General features: G+C 41.3%; 1 protein-coding gene across 1 annotated transcript; it reads left to right on the top strand.

Annotated features, from left to right (window-relative positions):
* The first annotated feature begins 300 nt into the window (after positions 1-300).
* Positions 301-21,369, top strand: LOC141779930 (phosphoribosyl pyrophosphate synthase-associated protein 2). Its single transcript, XM_074654948.1, has 11 exons — positions 301-438; positions 4,482-4,642; positions 6,964-7,016; positions 9,182-9,248; positions 9,370-9,542; positions 9,788-9,903; positions 15,892-15,947; positions 16,324-16,472; positions 16,668-16,738; positions 18,581-18,727; positions 18,826-21,369. The coding sequence occupies exons 2-11, from the start codon at positions 4,560-4,562 to the stop codon at positions 18,982-18,984; spliced, it is 1,074 nt and encodes a 357-aa protein (XP_074511049.1). The 5' UTR covers positions 301-438; positions 4,482-4,559; the 3' UTR covers positions 18,985-21,369.
* Positions 21,370-21,578: the final 209 nt, after the last annotated feature.

A 21,578-nucleotide genomic window follows, 5' to 3' on the forward strand; every position in this document is an offset into this window, starting at 1 on the left:
TGCGTATTGTTATACCAAGTTGTAGGTCAGTAGATAAACTAGCAAACCTCCACGTAATAGTGGATTTTGTTGGTAATTTGAAATTAGATTTCGTGATTGAACTCTGCTGGGAAAAAAATCTAAACATACACAAAACTTAAAAATATATATATATTTTTTAATTAAGTGACGGCTTTGGACCTCGCTGAGATCCGTACTGACGATAATGAATTATTCTCCGTGAAAAATAGTATTTATTTACGGGTTTATCGAGAGCACTTGAACACATCTTAAATCGCCCCTTTCTACTTTCTAGCCTGTGATTGGTCGAGCTGTACGTCCGTCAAAAGTGAACATCGCAGGCAGTCGGACTGAGGGGAACAGGTTGAACAGAGCAGGAGGCTCGTATATTCAAATAGTGTTGGTTGCAGACTGTAACCGGACCCAACACGCAAACTGGTGAGTAGTATTGGGCTTTGTTTCATGTAATAGTTGTCCTCATTCTATTTTCTACTTGCTACACAGAAACACTTGATTTCTGATGCATGAAAAATCAATTGAAGAGCTTTGCCATGGAGACATGATTTGTTGCGAGCTCTCGCGATAGTACCAGTCCTGGTGTGTTACCGTTAGCTGACGTGATCATGATGTTCTAGCCAAACATTTACTATTAGCTCACATTAATGTGATAAAGACGTGTCTAAAACGGGTCTGACTGCTTTTATATCAAAATCAGTGCAACTACAATTTCAGCACACGGTTTAACTTTTGCACACACTCACTCTGGAACAACAGACAGCAACGTGTTGTCCTGCTAGCTTAGCAACATGAGTGTGTTTTGCTGCTAGCTTAGCAACATGAGTGTGTTGTCCTGCTAGTTTAGCAACATGAGTGTGTTTTGCTGCTAGCTTAGCAACATGAGTGTGTTTTGCTGCTAGCTTAGCAACATGAGTGTGTTTTGCTGCTAGCTTAGCAACATGAGTGTGTTTTGCTGCTAGCTTAGCAACATGAGTGTGTTTTGCTGCTAGCTTAGCAACATGAGTGTGTTTTGCTGCTAGCTTAGCAACATGACTGGGTTGTCCTGCTAGCTTAGCAACATGAGGAAGCTAATGCTAGTTGGGATGAACTCTTTCTACCACCTATCTATTCAAATCACCAGTGACCCCATTGCACGTCGCTGAGCCTCTAAAATAAACATTGCAAGACACATATTTGATATATGATCATATAATATAACAGTTTGCCTGCAGTTCTTGGTCACAAGGTGTTTGCATTCCAGCCTTTTGTTTGTTTAGTGTTATTGTTCCACAACCCCCCTCAAGTGGATGTACAAGCAGATACAACTACACCATGTTCCTCCTGTAGACACCAAACTCTAGTCTATATATGCTACCAAACACACAACCTTGTACTGTAGAAAAGACTATCATAATTATAGAAGTCATTTAAAATGAAAGAACATCAACAATCAAGCAACATTTATTTGTATAGCACTTTACAATAACCAAAAGGTCCCCAAAGTGCTTCACATTAACATCAAAAAATAACAGGAATAAACATAACGTATCATAAAATCGTAAAAAGGTACATAAAAAGCACAGGGGAAGTGTCACAGCGCTATAGGTATTAAATCCAATCTAAATAAAAAAAGTCTTGAGCTTAGATTTAAAAAGTGATAGTGCGTATATCAGGGGGTAACTTGTTCCATAGTTTTCATAGTCAAAACATCAGCACTAAAATAAGAAATAAATCAACGAATTTGTAAAGAGAAATAGTATGCATTAAAAGGAACGTTTCTGAAAGATTAAAACAAAAAATAAAGTAGATTTGAATAGTATTGTTGAAGGTGGAAGGATGCTACAAGTTAAAGCTCTTCACAGTTAAAGCACATTAATGCTGCAGTCGGTAACTTTGAGCAAATTTGATAAAAAGTTATTTTTATAAATGTCACTATAAACTGTCACTATATAATGACAGTAGTGCATGAGACAGATAATCTTTGAAAAAAATCAAGTTCCTAGTGCTCATGACATTTGCAAGATTCCAACGTGCCCAAACAAAACCAACCAATCGGAGCCGAATTCTGTTATTGTAATGCCTATTTCTTGCCTCAAATGTTTCTGAAACATTTTAGTATACTGTGTAGCTGTAAATGCTGACGCTTTTTATATAGAGCAGGTCTAGACCGTACTCTACAAGTTCATTAAAGCTAGGGTTGGTAGGCTTAATCTTGAGAAACTAGCAAGAGTAGGCCAGATTTAAAAAATTTAAATTCAGCAAGCAAGTTTTTTTTAAGGATGCACTGGATCGGATATCGGACGGATACTGACCCAAATAGGTATCGGTGACAATGGGGCAGATCTATTCAGTTCAATGCTATGTTTATATGCTATACACATTATATAGTGGAATTTTAATTGTGGTTTAAGTTTTTGTCTAATTTGTTGCTACATTAAAAAGGTTTACACTTGAATTGTAATTCCTGTTAATTTTGAAGATTATTTACAAAGTTGTCCGTGTACAATTTATTAATTGTATGTGTAATAAAAGAATGGGATCATTCTTTTATTAGTTTTTTGAAGTATCTAGGGATATCACAATACCAGAAATCTAGTAGTCAATACCAATACCAGTAAATTTCCACGATTCTCGATACCAAATTCGATACCACGGTAAAAAAACAAAACAAACAATAAATCCCCTGTAATGTGTACATGTGTCTATGTATATCCTCAGACTGCAAGCACTAGTTTAAATTCATTGACATGGTGACAGTTCACTGGGTATAGGCTACCAGAGGTGGGACCAAGTCATTGTTTTGCATGTCACAAGTAAGTCTCAAGTCTGTGACTCAGGTCTCAAGTCCTAAACAGGCCATATGCCCTCTACACCAGATGTAGAGATGTCACGGTACCAGAAATCTAGTAGTCGGTACCAATACCAGTGAATTTACACGATTCTCGATACCAATTCGATACCACGGTAAAAAAAACAATAAATCCCATGTAATTCAGAACGCACTCCTTTTATTAAAACATTTGAACATTACAAAAAACAGAGGCATGTAGCCCTTAAGTAATAAATAAAAAGAAACATCTATTAACATTGCAAAACAGAACAGTGGCATGTAGCCTTCAAGTATTTAAAACCAACAATATTGTCTGGATGTCTGTCTTTGAGGTGTATTTCCTCCTTTGGAAAGAAAAGTACAACGGCACCGTTACTGCACCACGTACTGGCTTTTGCGAATCTATTGTAACGTTGCGGGTGGCTAACTTGGTGGCTAACTTGGTGGCTAACTTGGTGGCTAACTTGGTGGCTAACTTGGTGGCTAACTTGGTGGCTAACTTGGTGGCTAACTTGGTGGCTAACTTGGTGGCTAACTTGGTGGCTAACTTGGTGGCTAACTTGGTGGCTAACTTGGTGGCTAACTTGGTGGCTGGCTAACTTGGTGGCTGGCTAACTTGGTGGCTGGCTAACTTGGTGGCTGGCTAACTTGGTGGCTGGCTAACTTGGTGGCTGGCTAACTTGGTGGCTGGCTAACTTGGTGGCTGGCTAACTTGGTGGCTGGCTAACTTGGTGAAGAAGGGAGACTGGAAACGGTTCCTCTTTTGCACTCAACAGATCCGGATTTATTCCCTGCAGCAGCTCACAAACTACCCGGAGTTGGAGGTGTGTCTGAAAATAATAACAAATGGCCGGTCGGTTGCTTAGCGTGTTCGCTCTCGTTCATTGCACGTAGCTTGGCTAACTAGCCAGATGCCATCTTTCACGTCTCGTGTTGTTGTTTTTTTCCGTGCTATTGCGGCGTTCTTCTTCTTCCTTCATTTCACGGCAGATGAGAACACTTGTAAGCATATACTGCCCCCATTAGCTCCTTTACCACATGACCATTACAGGCATCGTTCGGTACCTTTGTACCGAAGAAAACGAGTACCGTCACATTTTTAGAATTTTGGCATCGACTTGGTACTGAAGTATTGGTTTTCTCGTGACATTATCGGTTCTCGTGACATCCCTAAAAGTATCGGTGCATCCCTAGTTTTTTGGGATGTATGCTTAATTGAAAGGAGAATTCCTCCTTGCTGTTTGTAGGAAGTTCATGAATAACTGAGTCACATTCTGAGGTACTGATTTTTTTCTTTTTAAAGAACGTTATGCCTCAAGTTTGTGCTTGTTTGTAACTCCAGCACAGCCCAGAATGGCTTCAAGCGAGCTTGATATGGCTAACTATCAAACTAAATTCAAATTTAGATTAAACAGGTATACACACACACAGATGCACCGTCTACCTGTCAGAGGTATTTAAGTTAAGTTAGTATTTAAATTATGCTTTTATCTGAAAAAGCTGCTTTTATGGGAAAAAATGTATTATGTTTGATGGCTTTTTGCAAGTCTTCAGGGACTAAGTGAGACGTGTTTCCTCTTCCTCCTCTACCTGAGTTACGTGAGTTGACACCTTTATTTTAAAGGAAGTGATCGCTCCTCCTTTTCCACTGTAGGAAGGGCTCAGCGCAGCCTGGGTGCCCAGGGATCCACTGCCCGAGTGCGGGGAGAGCCGCGGCCGAGACCCCAGAGACATGAACCACACCAAGGGCGGCCTGGTCATCTTCACCGCCAACTCGCACCCTGCCAGCCGTGAGCTGGGAAAGAGGATTTCAGAGTGAGTACAAGAGGCATGGATGACACATAGCACACATAACCCATATGGGTCCTTGAGGAACAGGTTTCTGTTCTAAAATCGACAATCAATGGTTTTATCAACAAACCCTGTTGATTGACAACTACTTAAACTACTACTTACAGCTTATTTCAAATTGGACGAGCCCCCAATTTGTTATGGCCCGGCTCTGAGGCCACAACAAATGAGGAAGCAACCACGCAGGGAGTAACTACAAACAAAGATTTATTTAACAAAAATGGAATGATGTTAACAAGGGTAACATAAATATGAATGTTAACAACGTAAACTAATAGGAAAAACAGGCTTCCAGGACTACTTAATAATATATTAGATTTATATAGCGTTTTTTAGTGATCTCAAAGACGCTTAACATAATCGGGGGGGAAACGGTGTGAGACAGACAGGAGACGAACGACAAAAACAGGCGACATACACAGGCACAATCACATACATACACACGGACTGATGGGTAGGGGGAAGGAGGGGGCTACGGGTAAGCAGATGAGAAAAGATGTGTTTTGAGGCGGGACTGGAATGTGGTGAGGGAATCGGAGTCTCTGATGAGTTTGGGGAGTGAGTTCCAGAGCTTTGGAGCTGCCCTGGAGAATGCTCTGTCCCCAAAGCTGCGGAGTTTGGACTTTGGGGTGGAGAGTAAACCAGCTGAGGCGGATCTGAGGGACCGTTGAGGTTGGTAGGGGGAGAGGAGTTCAGAGAGATAGGGGGGTGCAAGTTGGTGGAGGGCTTTGTAGGTGAGGGTCAGGATTTTGTAGGAGATCCGGTGGGAGACGGGGAGCCAGTGAAGGTCTTTCAGGACTGGGGTGATGTGATGCTATGATTTGGTGTGGGTGAGGAGTCGGGCAGCTGCATTCTGGACCAGTTGTAGTTTATTGATGGAGGTGTTGCTGATGCCATAGAGGAGTGAGTTGCAATAGTCAATACTTAAGAATTTGTTAACCCAAACTACACAACAAAGCCAAGCTGGCCTAGCACCCGGTGTTGCCAGGGGAATGATGTCCGTCCACCATGAGGATGAGGCAGGTCTTATAGTCAGGTTATACCGTTGCCAGCTGTCTCCAATCGCCTGATCGACACCTCCACTTCCAGCTCCAACCCGCCAGGGACCAGGACACTGCAACACACACAGGCACAGCATAGCAGCAAACAGCACTCTAGCCCTGGAAGAGGCCCTGGAGCCGTCACACAGGGGAGACCGTAGCTTTGGTCTCCAGGGCCGGAGTCGATGCTGTACTCTGCTCCTCTGCCTGCCTGTTTGCCTTCACTCACACACCGCGCTCTTTCTCTCTCGCTCCACCTCTCACGTGCATGCGCGCACACTACACACTGTGGAAGACCGGAGTCTGAAGTAGGACAACACAGTATCAGCATTGATTCATGGAGAGACCTTCATCTGGTTAGCTAACATTACTGCCAAGCAGGTGAAATATAGAGTGATATTGTGGTGTTAGCTGACGTGTGTCGCCTCACTGTGTTGATCAATGCTCGTTCATGTCTATGTTGAGCGAGCACAAGCGTGAGCGCGAGCAACAGGACGCTGACTTTCGTTGAATTAACGGCCACAGGTGTCCCTGCTAACAAGCAATTTCTGATTCTTACAGAGTCCCTTTAACATTTTCTAAATGTAGAAAAGAAAAATTTGACACTGAGGTGAAATGTTTTCACCAAAGAGCAGTGAAATATTGTTTTTAACAGTCATATAGTGGCAACTACCTGCACATTTATAAAATAGTCCCTGCAGTGAAAAAAATATGAATTTAATGACTTTATAATAACAATTGTAGTTGCATGATTGAGTTGAACCAACGTCCATATTTCATGTGTGTTATGTGTAAAAAAACATTCATGAACTGCAGAAACGTACTTGGAATGCACCAATGCGCTCCTGAACTCCACAAGGACATGTTTATAGAACAAATAGAGGAGTCGGCCTGGGTTGTCAGACACTAAATTCCATAATGTGTGTGAGAGAGATGAAATAAAACACAGGATGTTAACTGCAGAGTGAGCAGATCAGGTTGTCTCAAGAGAAGCAATGTAACAACACGTAAATGTCTATGCTTATAGTGTATCATCATTTTTTCTTTTTTTAAATGTATGTTCTCTTGTGAAAATAAGTTGTTTTTTCTTAGCAATCCTTCTTTCTGAACAAATGTAAACATACAAACGTCTTGTGGCTGTGCAAACCTAAACTGAATCTCTCTCTCTCTCTCTCTCTCTCTCTCTCTCTCTCTCTCTCTCTCTCTCTCTCTCTCTCTCTCTCTCTCTCTCTCTCTCTCTCTCAGGCGGTTAGGGGTGGAGCTTGGCAAGGTGCAGGTGTACCAGGAAGCTAACAGAGGTGAGATGGTGTCTGACAGAGAATGACTGAAATTTATTTGTTTAATGTCAGAATTGATATATTTGCTTCATTTGAGTCTATGAGGAGGTAGAAGGAAGTTACCACTTTTACTGTGGTAGTCTGAGTAACGTGACTAATCTGTTCCGTATCTGTCAACCAAAACAAACCTCAGAAAGTATAAGATGTTGGAGGGTCAGCGTGGATACGACCTGCACCCTCCCATGTTAAATCCAGCGTGGTAAACACTACACATCCAGTAAAGGATGGAAACACTTTGGGTTTCACACATTGACAGGAAAAGCAGAGCTAGACATCACGGCTAAAGCTGCATCACGGACAGGAAACATTATGGTATGGCGGTAACGTGGCGGTGGAACCGGCCGTCGTTCTCGTCTCCGTGGTCAAATGGGCCAACGCTACAACTGTACAACACCCACATACTGACATTTCTGCTGTCTGCATTCAAACGGCCCCGATGGAGCTGACCATGGATAGATAAAGAGAACGGAGCTGACGAGAGAGCTAGAGACCACCTTGGAGAAGTTAGAGGAAGTAGACACGTGGGACTACGTCCGCTTTTCAAATAAGATGTTAACAAAGGGAACTATATATACAAAATACATCTATGGAAATAAGATTGATTGGATTATATTCACCAGAATTATAAAACACTACATGTCCCTTATAAATTAAAAAGAAAATACCACTAATCTGTGAGGGAAATGTCTTTATTCTTTGATTTTTTGGGTTGCTGGAAAAATAGTAATCAATAATTCCTGCCATGGTCTAGTGTTATAAAAGTGAGCAATAAATCATAATATCGAATCGCAATACTTAATAATGCAATACATATCGAATGTGCACCCACGTATCGTGATATTATCGAATCAGGAGATTGTCCCAGCCCTATTGATTAATCTTTCAAGTTATATGATAGTAAACTGACTATCTTTAGGTCTTGGATGTGCAGCAGGAGCTTTAAATTAATTTAAAATGTTTCAAAACGGTTAACACATCATTCACAGTGTAAATTGTTCCTTTCATATGTATAAAGAAAGATGGTCTGTTGATGTTTGTCACTAAGCTAAATTACCAACAGCGATTGTGCTTCAGGAGGCTGTTGAGTCAGACCTAGGTTAGGCAGGCTTCCCTGAAGAGGAAAGACTTGTTATGTATGTTTGTTATGGAAATTAGGTGAGACTTAACACAAAGTCCAATTTCTGTTTTGTTGCTCATTATATAATCTTTTTGTGGTTATATTATTCAGTAAAATGTCTGAAATTACTTTTTTCTGCCTGGATTATAAAAAATAACTGTTTGAGTGTCAGATTGGAGGAGAGGAGACAAAGTTCTTTGTTTTGTAATGTTATGTGTAAGAAATTATTTTATTTTCTGACAAAGGTTTCACCAATGTAGCAGTATTTGTGGCGTATATGGTTTGTTTGGTGGTTTTAATGTAGCTGGTCAGTACAACAACAACAGACTACCAAAACTACAGTCGTTGCTTGCATCTGCTTTATCACACACGGCTGATGCAAGTTAGACAAAATTTAGAGAAAATATTCAGTGTAGTAGATTACGTATCTCAAGCAATTTTCAAGTACAGGCAATAGGATTTCTGTGGGGTACTGAGGGATTAAACACTCTTAAATGTATGGTGCTTTTGAAAATCCTCAGAATGTACAGTAGAATATGCACATTTTTATAGTTAATGGGCAAAAGCCTGTCTGCTACAGTCAGCATTAGGTTAACTGAGCTGAACTGCTTAGTAGTAGTAGAGGTAGTCCTATTAAAATATTCCACACCATGAATATTCAAAGTTTCTTGGCTCCCAAACTGCTGCTTGCTATCAGTTCTGTTTCCTCTGTGTTTCTGCTGGACGTTAGGCTCTGCCTAGGAAGCATTTTGTTTTCTAATCTCTTTTCTGTGGGAGGCACATTTTTGGAATGCTACTATCTACAATTTCACACAGTGGAGGGAGGGAGGGAGGGAGGTGTTTGTGTGCAAAGCACAAAGGGCTCAGATAGCCCTCTAATGAAGCTGACAGGCCTTGCAGGCTTTGTTATGAGGTAGGAGTGTGCGCACGTGTGACTGAACGTGTCTTTATGTGCGCGCGCTTTCTTGCTGCTCTCTCTCCCGTTCTCACGTCCCATTTGTTTCCATAGAAACACGGGTGCAGATTCAAGAGTCGGTGCGAGGCAAAGATGTCTTTGTGATCCAGACAATGTCCAAGTAAGGCAGAACACGCACACAGTTAGAACATTTCAACGCAGTTTTCCGATGGAACATCTTACTCGCATCACATTTTTGTCACGTACTGTACGTCTTCCTCTCCGTCCCTCGACTGCATTAGGGATGTGAACACCACTATAATGGAGTTGCTGATCCTGGTGTACGCGTGCAGAACATCCTGCGCCAGAAGCATCACGGGCGTCCTCCCCTACTTCCCCTACAGCAAGCAGTGTAAGATGAGGAAAAGGGGCTCCATCGTCTCCAAGCTCATTGCCTCTATGATGTGTAAAGCTGGTGAGTGGTGATTGCTTTACATCACTAAACAAGAGGGAAAATGGGAAGAGTCAGAAACCAGTGGTCATTTCTAGTGTTTCTATTTGCTTGCAACATCACAGATTTAAAATTGTATTAGCAGAATCTTAAAGTGACTCTGTAAATGTTTACAAGGCTAATCTGAAAGTGTGCGTGTCCATCATTTATACATTGTTGTAAATTGCAAATCCACAACTAACACTATCAAGCGGACTGTGTTTGTGTAGGTCTCACCCATCTGATCACAATGGACCTCCATCAGAAAGAGATTCAAGGCTTCTTCAACATCCCAGTGGACAATCTGAGAGCCTCCCCCTTCCTGCTGCAGTACATACAGGAAGAGGTAAAAACTACAGACACAACATGACTTGCATCTTAAAAGACCTCCAAATGAGTTTGCTTATTACCTGCGCCAAGGCCGAAGGCCTCGGAAGGAGGTTATGTTTTCACCGGCGTTGGTTTGTTGGTTTGTTGGTTTGTTTGTCCGCTAGCAGGATTACTCCAAAAGTCCGCGATGGATTTGAATGAAATCCTTTGGAGGGGTGGGGTGTGGCACAACTGTAGATTCTGCATTTTTTTCACATTAAACTCGGTGAAATTACAGTTGAGTTGGACCAAAGCACACTTGGTGATTGTTGGAAAGAGTAACGACGACGGTTTAGGTGAGTCCTATTTTGTTTCTGTCCAGTTTGAATGAAGTGTTTTACGATGCTCCTTTACGTACAGCTGATCTCAACATAAACACAAATACACGTGGATGATGGCACTAACTGAACAGAGAGGGGGGCAATCGTACTCGGGCAGAGGTCTGCGCTCTCTGAGTGCCATTCTAGTATTTAACCCTACAACGCTCAGAAGCGTACTGCCGTCAAAGGGATAGATTCAGGTGTTTCTCAGTGGGGTTGTATGAGGTACTTCATAGTCAGTGAACCTAGAGTAGATGGAGTTTGGAGAAACAGACCGGAGTACCAGCACGGGAGCAAAGCAATGTATTGCTGTGGACGGGGACAGCAGCAAGTCAGTCAGTTTAAGTGTACGCTATATTCAGAATATTTCTGCCAGTTTCCCTTGCTGTGAGACATCCCTGTCGGAGAACTGAGGCCGTTATCTATGCTCAACTCCTGTGTTCTGCTAGGTAGAATTACTGTTTTTTTTCAATGGAGTCTGGTTGCTTTGGCGAGAGCACAGATGACCGCTTCAGTTCCCCGTCAGAAACAGACTGTATAGCTGTCTGACGTCAAGGTAAAGCGGTGGAAATATTCTAAATATAGCGTACACTGAAACTGATACTGATTTTTTTTTTTTTTTTAGGAGGGCCTTTCTTTTAGGTGGTGAAAATTTCCTTTACATTTTCTATGTGCTTCGTAACATTATTAATCCACTGCTCCTTTAATCATTGTTACTGCAAAACCTCACCTTAGTGAGTCTGCGACTTGCCGCAAGTCGGTTTAGTTTATGTGGAAGGGAGCCTGCTACAACGGTCACTATGGCAACAGTACACATAAAAATGGCCACTGATCTGACTATCATGCTACGTTGATTTGAATGGGAATGTTCGTGCTACCAGTACATTGCTTTGCTCCCCTGCTGGTACTCCTGTCTGTTTCTCCAAACTGGGGGCGTGCTGACCGCCATCTACTGTAGGTAATACACTGACTGTGGAGAAGTACCTCATAAAACCCCACTGAGAAACACACAAACTAGGGACGTGGCTAGCCGCAAATGGAGTACGACAGACTTTTCAGAGCACCTGCAGAATCCTGACTAATTTCATATTTAAACAACATTTTCATTTTAAAAATGGACATGCATCGGTGAAAGCGGATATCCTCTCCTCCATAAGAAAGGACATAACCGCTGTGATAAGTGAAGAGCGGAAGAGTTCTCTGGCGGATTTATTCAAATCGCTACAGACGGAAATGAAGGCAGTGAAAACTGAAATTGACAACAACACTGCTGCGATCCGCACAGAAATTGAGCATGTAAAAGCTAACGTAAAAGCGGTTGAGGCAGAGTGTGAGGGTGTGTATGGATGTGTATGCTAGTAGAGGGGTATCTGATCTAAATACTTGTGTGCATACATGCTGTAATGAATGAGTGGCATAATCTCTTTGTTTTGATTATTCCTAAGTTTTACAAGAAGCTTTATACATATAATTATTCTGACTTGTTAATTGAGATATTCACATCGAGATGTCGTTATCTTTTCTAATGTTTATCCTGAGGTTCTGCAGGAGCCTGAACCAAGGATAATAACTTTGGATTTTTCAGTTCTGTTTGGTTTTGTAGCCAAGCAAAGGCGAGAACTCTCTAGGATTGTTCACAAAGCTGCCGTCCTGACCTGCAGCCTGGGACCTTGTCCCAAAGGACTAAATGGACATTGTGTTGGCCGAGTTCACGGTTTATCTAATTTTATGTTCACTTCAGTTTGAGCAGATCCCAATGTTCCCCAGGGATCTCACTGTGAGATTGAAAGCAACAGGGAAATAGATTTTTTCCTCTATTCCAACAACAAATGTGTCATGTTAATGCTTAAACACTATAGAGATTATGTTGCTGTATTTAGAATTAGTAACTGTCCCGTACACAACGTTTCAACCCTATCTGCACTTCTATTTATGTATGTATTTTACTTTAGTATATTCTGTACTTTTTTTTTGGTTTAAATACCCCACTTCCCCCATACTATCCACCCCTACTTATTGCAAATACTTCTTCTTATACCCACTCACCCACATTCACACAATCATACACATAGATACTGTGTACAACGTTCCACGGCCTTTTCCATCCATCACTTTATGCCAGAGCAAAAGTTGTATCCATCCTAATTCTCCTAACTCCAAGTCATGGGATCGCTTAAGGTTATAAGCTATAATGACAGAGATCTCCATAGTACCATAAAGAGGAAGAAAATCCTTAATCAGCTGAGGAGAGCCAATTGCCAGATAGCATTCTTGCGGGAGACCCATTTATCAGACCTGGAGCATGAAAAGCTAAAAAACTCTTGGGCAGACAAGGTATTTCACTCATCACACCACTCAGCCAGAAAGAGAGGAGTGTCTATTCTGATACATAGACAGATTAATTTCACACCAACTAAAGTTCATAAAGACTCTGAAGGTACATTTATTCTGGTAAATGGCTCCATTGATGGAATACAAGTTTCTCTCATGAACATTTATGCCCCAAATGAAAAAACGGCAATCATCCAATACAGTACAGAAGTTAATATCTAATAATGAAACACTCACAAAACCGGATGAAATTTCAGTCCTTTGCTGAATTTTATAAATCCCTGTACAAAAACACGGACACCTGCACAGACAACAAAGAACTGGCGCAACTTTTGAGGGACATCAAATTAAGAGTTATCTGAGCCTATGGCAAAAGAGCTAGATGAACCAATTAAGGAATGGGAAATACAGCAGGTAATCTCCACATTAAAAAAACAATAAAAGCCCTGGGCCAAGAGGACGTGTCACCTTTACTGTTAAAAGCTTATCACCATGCGTTACAATCTGGAACTATGGCCCCCTCCCGGAGGGACGCAACAATAGTAGTAATACATAAAGAAAGCAAAGACTCGACCAAATGCCAATCATATAGGCCCATATCGCTACTTAACACAGACCTGCGGATATTAACTACTATTCTTGCAAAACGTGTCAATAAAATGATCAATAAAATTATTCATCCGGATCAGACCGGGTTCATTACCGGAAGATATTATGGGGACAATATTAGAAGATTACTAAATTAATGACACATCCAAAAGTAAAAGAAGAGGAAGCAATGATATTATCCCTATCCCTATTATCCCATTCGATCGAGTGTCCTGGCAATACTTATTTCAAACATTGAGACGATTTCCAATTTGGCCCCAATTTCATTAACTGGATAGAAACATTATGTTCCAATCCACAGGCGGCTGTTAAAGTGAACAGGTTTCTATCAGACCAATCTGCCCTAGAGCGCGGCTGCAGACAGGGTTGCACTCTTTCGCCCCTTCTGTTTGTTTTTTTTTAAGATTATTTTTTGGGCTTTTATTCCTTTATTTGACAGAGACAGAGATAGTTTTTTGTAAGGGGGAGAGAGAGAGAGGGGATGACATGCAGCAAAGGGCCGCAGGTCGGATTCGAACCTGGGGCCGCTGCGGTAAGGACTAAGCCTTGGTATGTGGGACGCCCGCTCTACCAGGTGAGCTACTGACACACAAAAATGATAGTCACACCGGCTCGGACGTCGCCCGGGTCAACAAGGTCCGCGTCAGATGCTACGGAACCAGGGCAATCTGATGAGAAATTGGCTACTGGAACAAGACATAAATGGACGAGGGTGGAAAATACGGAATTGTTGGAATGCTACTATACAAGCAATCCCAGAGAGAGGGGATATATGCAGAGAATTTGGGACCTATGGATATCTCAAAACCCACAATCGAGACTAACAAAGAAACAGTTGTTAGCTCAATGTTCCAATATCCGTAACCTCCAACTACTATCACAACTAGAAATCGATGGAATACTACAACAATGCTACGGCAAGGGGGAGCCAGGACAACAGGTCACCATCACCCCTACATCCGAGTTTGGGTACCAAGGCCCAAACTCGGATAGATAGATAGAAATCGGATAGATAGCCTCAGCACAAGGGCAGCTGACCGAAGAAGGAAGATCGTAACCAACCTGGAATCCTGGAGCCCCCGACGAATACTGAAGCTGAGTTGCCAAGTACCTTCAGAAGATCTATTAGAAGATGTGAATGCTGCACTGAGTACAATCCCTACAGGTACCATCGCTGAGACCAACAAGCTGATACACAGTACAGCAACAGTAATCTTAGATATGCTTGGGTACAAGATGAACACAGTACATAGGAAGCAGTACCTCCATGGAAGAGACGGTTAAAGGCTAAGATAAAGGCAGCATGGAGAGAAGTTAGGATTTTGTACCCTCCCGTTTAGATACAGGATTTAGAAAATGGTCAGAACATGGACTCACTAATCTACACCAACTCCTGAAGGATGGCAGACTTAAGTCATTTCAGCAGTTGAGAGAGGAATTTATACTTCCCAACACAGACTTTTTCCGATATCTACAATTAAGGGACTTCCTAATGGAACATAAGGAATGGGATAAAGTTTTGGAGCCCACTCCAATTGAAGAATCCCTGATGAAATTACAAACAGGAAACGGGGATAAGAAAATTATAGCCCGTTTTTACCCAATATTTCTAGGCATGAATTCAAACAATACGCTTCAGATAAAAGGGAGATGGGAAATTGAAATGAATACAGACATACCACAAGACATATAGGAAGAAATATGCACTGAAGCACATCTAGTGACCAACTCTAATACATGGAGGGAATTTAAATGGAAAGTGATTTCAAGATTCTTTCAGACACCAGAAATAGTGGCTAAAATGGGCCCTACACACTCGAATAAATGTTGGAGAAATTGTGGTACACATATTGGCAACCATATTCACATATTTTGGACATGCCCTAAATTAAAAACATTTTGGGAAGAGGTATTTGGAGCACTCAAAGATCTATTCCACCAAAACTTCACTAAAGATCCAAAAATGTCACTGCTGGGACCATACAAGAAGGCATTGATGGAAGAGCTAAAAAATATATCTTACAGATATTGCTAACAGCAGCAATTAAATGCATCTCAATGAAGTGGCTAAAACCTGAGCCCCAACATATAATTTATGAATCGCGAAGGTATGGGAAATTTACCACATGGAACAAATAACTTATTCCCTAAGACTCCAAAAAGAGCCATTTATTGAAAGGTGGAGCCCTGCCATGACCATATTAATACAGAGATCTGTGATCTGAATATTTTTATATATCCTAGATCATACTTGTATCTCTGTCTTACCGACATACTTTTCCCCTCCCAGACCTCCGACCCTTCACCACTATTTTTATTTTTATTTTTTTATTTATTTATTTAACTTTATTTTATTTAAATTCTCTGGATTTTCTAATGTGTCCTTTCTTTTTCTCTGAATTCAATTGACATCATAGTTTAAGATGAAGTCTTTTTTTGTGTTGTTTCCCCCCCCCCCCCCTTTTTTTTTTAAGTTGTGAAATTTTGTGTAAAAACAAAGAGACAGCTGTAAAATAAATAGAGCAGGAAAGAATGTGATGATTGTATAAGTTGCTTAAACTGCAATAAAAACTAAGTTTAAAAAAAACCCAACAACACACAAACTATCCCTTTAATGATGTCAGACTACAGGTCAAACCTTTGACCCTTCTCTTCTAAAACACATTGATTTGATCATTCACTCGTTATTTCCCATGTACCTCCAGATCCCTGACTATAGAAATGCTGTGATTGTGGCCAAATCCCCATCCTCTGCCAAAAGGTACAGTAGGCTCTCCTCACTCGCTGGTTCTGAACTCACTTATCCTTCAACTGTGCTGAGCTGCAGAGCTGTGACTCATTATATTATATTGTTAACTAATAAGTTAATCATAAACCTTTGTTTTTCTCCCTCTCACCACCCTTTACTTCCGTTGAAAATTGCATTTATGTAGCAGTATGCAGTGCTGTCTGCCACAGTATCTTTTCTTTCTATACTGCCACTGGGGGTTGCCAAAGTCAGAACTTTTCACATTTTAACAGTAACTAGACCTTTTATGGCAACAAAAGCTCTGTTCTATATTTCTGTATATTTCTTGGTTGTTCTGTAAAGCCTGGAGGATCTGAATCTGAATTGTTCTGTGTGTGTGGGTGTGCAGAGCCCAGTCGTTTGCTGAGCGGCTGCGTCTGGGCATAGCAGTGATCCACGGCGAAGCTCAGGACGCAGAGTCGGACCAGGTAGACGGGCGACACTCCCCACCCACCGTCAAGACAACCGGAGCCATTCACCCCAGCATGGATTTCCCATGTAATACACACACACACACACACACACTCACAACGGCAAATCCTTTAACTATCATGTAACGGAATATGTTTAGGTAGATCTACAGATGCTTGCACGCTGATTTTTGCTCCACTACTGCAAATAATAATACATGGCATAAGACGTGTTGCCTCTTAATAATATGACAGCAAATCTCTTGCTTTTTTGTGTTTTCAGTGTTGATCCCTAAAGAGAAGCCTCCCATCACTGTGGTAGGAGATGTAGGAGGACGCATCGCCATCATAGTGGTGAGAGCATCCCGTTTGTTGGTTTGGACACTCTATTGGGGCTTTTAAAGGTACAGTGTGTAGGATGTGGCAGCATCTAGTGGTGAGGTTGCAGGTTGCAACCAACTGAGTACCCCCTCTGCTCACTCCTCCTTTTACAAGACTGCAGTAACGTGAGCCGCCAAGTGAAAAACCGTGGTAACGCCTTTCGCCTCGCTCACAGGCCATCCTTGCCAGAATAACACTAATTTAGGAACAACAGAAGTCAGACGGCGGCTGGCGGTACCACGGATTTTCAGCTCACGTTAACGCAATTCCACAAGCATGATGGAGAACTATGGTGGCCATCAGGTGACGTAAAAACCTGAAAGTATCTCTCTAGAGCCAGTGTTTGGTTTGTCCGTTCTGGGGTACTATAGAAACATGGTGGAGCAACATGGTGAACTCCGTGAAGAAGACCTGCTCCCTATTGAGATATGAAGGGCTCAGTCTAAGCTAACGGAAACACAACCATTCTTAGCTTCATGTGATTATACACTAATGAAAACATAGTTTTCAATATTATATTCCATTTATGCTAATAGATCCCCCAAAATGTGAAACACTGGCTCTTTAAGGCATTGTTTGGCTGTGTGGATACACCTTGAACAAGAGTCTCATAAAAGAAGTCATTAAACTGTGAGAACAGTAGCAGAGAAGAAGCTGCTAGTGTGTCTGCAGCTGCAGGAGGGCAGAGCGGTGACAGCAGACATTCTGTAAAAGATGGAAGAATTCCAGTCTGCTTTCCACTGAAAAGTCTCAGGAGATTCTTTTACAATATTTAGCTGTGGCTTTAATTGGTCTCAGCAGTGACTGTTGCTATGTGAGCAGCTGGACTGTGAAGTGGTTGGCGTGGAATGAGCACACAATAAATGACAGATAAATGATTGACAGAGATCCAATGTCTGCTTGATGATATAACATCCATTATCATTTATCTCATTTTACTGTGCTGTATGTAAGCTACTGTACAGTCGCACTGACTGTGTGGATCAGTCTGGGATTTGTCAGATCCTCACTCCATTCAACATTTAGTTTAAATTAAAATCAAGCATAATTTGATCCTAGTTTCCTGTTGATTAAAGGACAAGTGTGTAGCAATTAGGAGGGTCTTTTGGCAGAAATGTAATATAATATTAATAAGTATGTTTTCTAGGGCTGTCAATTGATTAAAATATTTAATTGCATAATTGTCCATATTTAATCGCGATTAATCGCAAATTAATCACACATTTTGTATCTCTTCAAAATGTAACTTAAAGGGATATTTGTCAAGTATTTGATACTCTTATCAACAAAAATGCTGCTTTATGCAAATGTAAGTATATATTTATTATTGTAAATCAATTAAAAACACAAAACATTGACAGATATTGATCCAGAAACCCTCACAGGTACTGCATTTAGCATAAAACAATATGCTCAAATCATAACATGCAAACTGCAGCACAACAGGCAACAACAGCTGTCAGTGTGTCAGTGTGCTGACTTGACTATGACTTTCACATTTTTGCGTTGGCCACCTTAGTTCTCCTACACGCTTGGCAGGAAATGTTTCAGTTGGTTGCAATCTGCAACCTCACCGCTTGATACTGCCAAATCCCACACACTGTACCTTTTTTAATTAAAACAAATTAAATCTTACTTAAATAAAGTAGAATATTGTAGTACTCCTATTAATCCCTGGTGAAAATGCATACGACCTTCAGCATGCATAAAGGAATAGTCTGAACAAAACGTTTGTGGTGGCATGTTCTGCCATTGCAATTCTACAGGCTGAATGCTGAAAGTTGTTTGTTTGAGACAAGTCTGTTTGTCCCATAGGACGACATCATTGATGATGTCGACAGTTTTGTGGCAGCAGCGGAGACGCTGAAGGAAAGAGGGGCCTACAAGATCTTCGTCATGGCAACACACGGCATCCTCTCCTCTGACGCCCCCAGGCTCATAGAGGACTCGGCCATCGATGAGGTGAGTGTGTGCTTTGAAATATTCAGGTGTCTACTCACTTTAGCTTTGTTCTGCATGACCTCCTCCCCTCACGTCTCTCTCATCTCATCTTCCTCCAGGTGGTGGTGACCAACACGATTCCCCACGAGCTCCAGAAGCTCCAGTGTCCAAAGATCAAAACAGTCGACATCAGCATGATCCTGTCGGAGGCCATCCGCCGTATCCACAACGGAGAGTCCATGTCCTACCTGTTCCGCAACATAGGAGTGGATGACTGAACGACCTGTCACTCTCACACTCACACTCACACTCACACTCACACACACACACACACACACACACACACATGTACTATTTGCCTTTTCACATCTCTTCAGAAACATAGAGGTGAATGTCAAACACTGAAATTGCTACACACACAAATATCCATGCCCTGCTTGTATCATAACATACAAATATATATGCTAACCCTTTCTGTTGAGTGCAGCTTAAAGGGATATTTTTTGAAGTGGGGTTGTATGAGGTACAAATTGTATATTAGCCACCTAAAATGAAAGGCCCACCTAAAAAAATCTATATCAGTGTATGTTATATTTAGAATATTTTCACCGCTTTACCTTGCCGTCAGACAGCTCTTTGCGATGGGAAACTGAAGCCTTTGTATCCATCTATACTCTCTTCAAAGCCACCAGACTCCATTGACAAAAACACTAATTTTACCTCACAGAACATGGGTTAAAGGATTAGTTCTGATTCACCAAAGTCACACAACCCAAACAAACTAACTGATCGAGGCAACGATAGACCAGCAACTCCTGTGTTCTGCGTGGTAAAATTAATGTTTTTGTCAATGGTGTCTGGTGGCTTTGAAGAGACAACAAAGCAATATACTGCTGTGCAGCAAAACATATTTTAGCCACCTAAAAGAATATATATCACTTCAAGTGTATGCTACATATAGAATATTTTCACCACTTTACCATGCCGTCAGACAGCCCTTTCCGACAGGCAACTGAAGCGATTATATCTGCTCTCTTCAAAGCCACCAGACTCCACTGACAAAAACAGTAGTTTTAGCTCGCAGAACACGGGAGTTGCTGGTGTTCCACTGCTTTGACTGTTTAGTTTGTTTGCGTTATTGTGTGACTTAAGTGAATCCGAATTATCCTTTAAAACACCAAAGTTACACAATAACCTGTGTTCTGCGAGGTAAAATCACTCTTTTTGTCAGTGGAGTCTGGTGGCTCTGAGGAGAGCATAAATGGATATAACAGCTTCAGTTCCCTGTTGGAAAAGGCTGTCTGACGGCGAGGTAAAGCAGTGAAAATATTCTAAATATAGCGTACATTTAAACTGATATAGATTTTATTTTAGGTGTCTTAAATCCGTTTTGCTGCTGTCCCCGTCAACAGCAGTACATCGCTTTGCTCCTATGTCGGTACTCCTGTCTGCTTCTCTAAACTGGGGGCGTGCCGACCGTCATCTGCTGTAGGTAATACACTGACTATGGATAAGGACCTCATACTACCCCACTTCAAAAAATCGGAACTATCCCTTTAATAGAAGATGACTGAATACACACACACACACACGTGCACATAGATGACTGAACACACTGATCTGTGTCCTTAATGGACGTTTATTGACTACTGCCTGTCTCTCCAATGGCTGCCCTTCTGTCAACTTCAGTTTTTTACTCATCTCTTTCTGAGTCTTTAGCCACCTCCATCTTGTCTAAATTTCTTTCCATGTTTCGATAGAAATTAATGTTGTGATTCTTAGAACATGATATTTGTTAGCATTGAATGTCTCTTGTAGTACAATCTTCTTTACTAATAGTATCAGAAAGAGTGCCAGTGCCTTCTACAGGACATCCTCCCAACACACAGGCCTTCACTACTCCCATACACAACCATGTCTCAGCTAACAGAACTAATGAATAATGGCCCTTTTAATGAATCCAGGAATATGCAGGTTGCCAGATAATTAACTTGTGTAAAGTGCATGTTTAACCCTCTGTGCGATTCTTTTGTTTATTTATGTGGCGTCTGAATGTGTTACTAATCTAGTTAGTTTAGACTCCTAGCTGCTTAACCGTATGTCTGTGTGGTTGCCATAGCACTTAGATGCTAATCTGGTGTCAAATCTACTCATTGTTAAAGTTGAACTGGAATAAACAGGAAATATTTGGTTAATTTGGGGTAACAAACATTTAATGGCCGTGCACTTGTGAAATAGGTATTCATGAGTCATCCGTATAACATTGTGTGCCATCATTTCAATGCCTGCTCATATTTTATATTTGTTCATCATGCCACAAATAAGCAGTTCCCTTCGAAGTAACTCACAAGTTCCGGGTTTGAAGACGCTGCAGTTTTACTCTCCAGTTAGAAGTGGAAGGTTGTTCTTAATCATATGGAAATGAAGTAACACATCCTCGATCATTATGACTGAGACTGATGAAGTTTGCTTAAACACATGTAGCTCCAAAGAATGAAGTTCCAAACTGCAGCTAAAGCTGGAAGAGTAAATCAAAACTGTTTTTTTTCTGATGAGCAAAACTTGACTGAAGCAGGTCTTTGTCACTTTACCAGATGTGTTCCAAAATGTTTTGTATTTATTTCCAGCATTTAATATGAATAAATATGAACTATGAAAGTAAAGATGTTTTGTAGTGTCATAATTGGGTGTACACTTCCTTGCTAACGAACACATGCTGATATTTTAGCAGGTATACTGTTTACCATTGACACCTTAGCAAAGCCAATTGGTTGTTCCATTGCAACATCAGCATCCAGCAGCAGAGCTACGCTTCCACCATCTTGGACTGAAAGCGACTACAGGACACCAGTAAAAAAAGAGCCAGTGAACG

This window comes from Sebastes fasciatus, chromosome 13 (genome assembly GCF_043250625.1).
Source record: "Sebastes fasciatus isolate fSebFas1 chromosome 13, fSebFas1.pri, whole genome shotgun sequence".
NCBI classification, from domain to species: domain Eukaryota; kingdom Metazoa; phylum Chordata; class Actinopteri; order Perciformes; family Sebastidae; genus Sebastes; species Sebastes fasciatus.

Excerpts from the sequence above, each read along its gene's own strand:
- LOC141779930 (XM_074654948.1), top strand. The coding sequence starts at position 4,560 with ATGAACCACACCAAGGGCGGCCTGGTCATCTTCACCGCCAACTCGCAC. Across the intron at positions 7,017-9,181 it reads GTACCAGGAAGCTAACAGAG|AAACACGGGTGCAGATTCAA; the intron begins GTGAGATGGTGT and ends TTGTTTCCATAG. Across the intron at positions 9,543-9,787 it reads CTCTATGATGTGTAAAGCTG|GTCTCACCCATCTGATCACA; the intron begins GTGAGTGGTGAT and ends GTGTTTGTGTAG.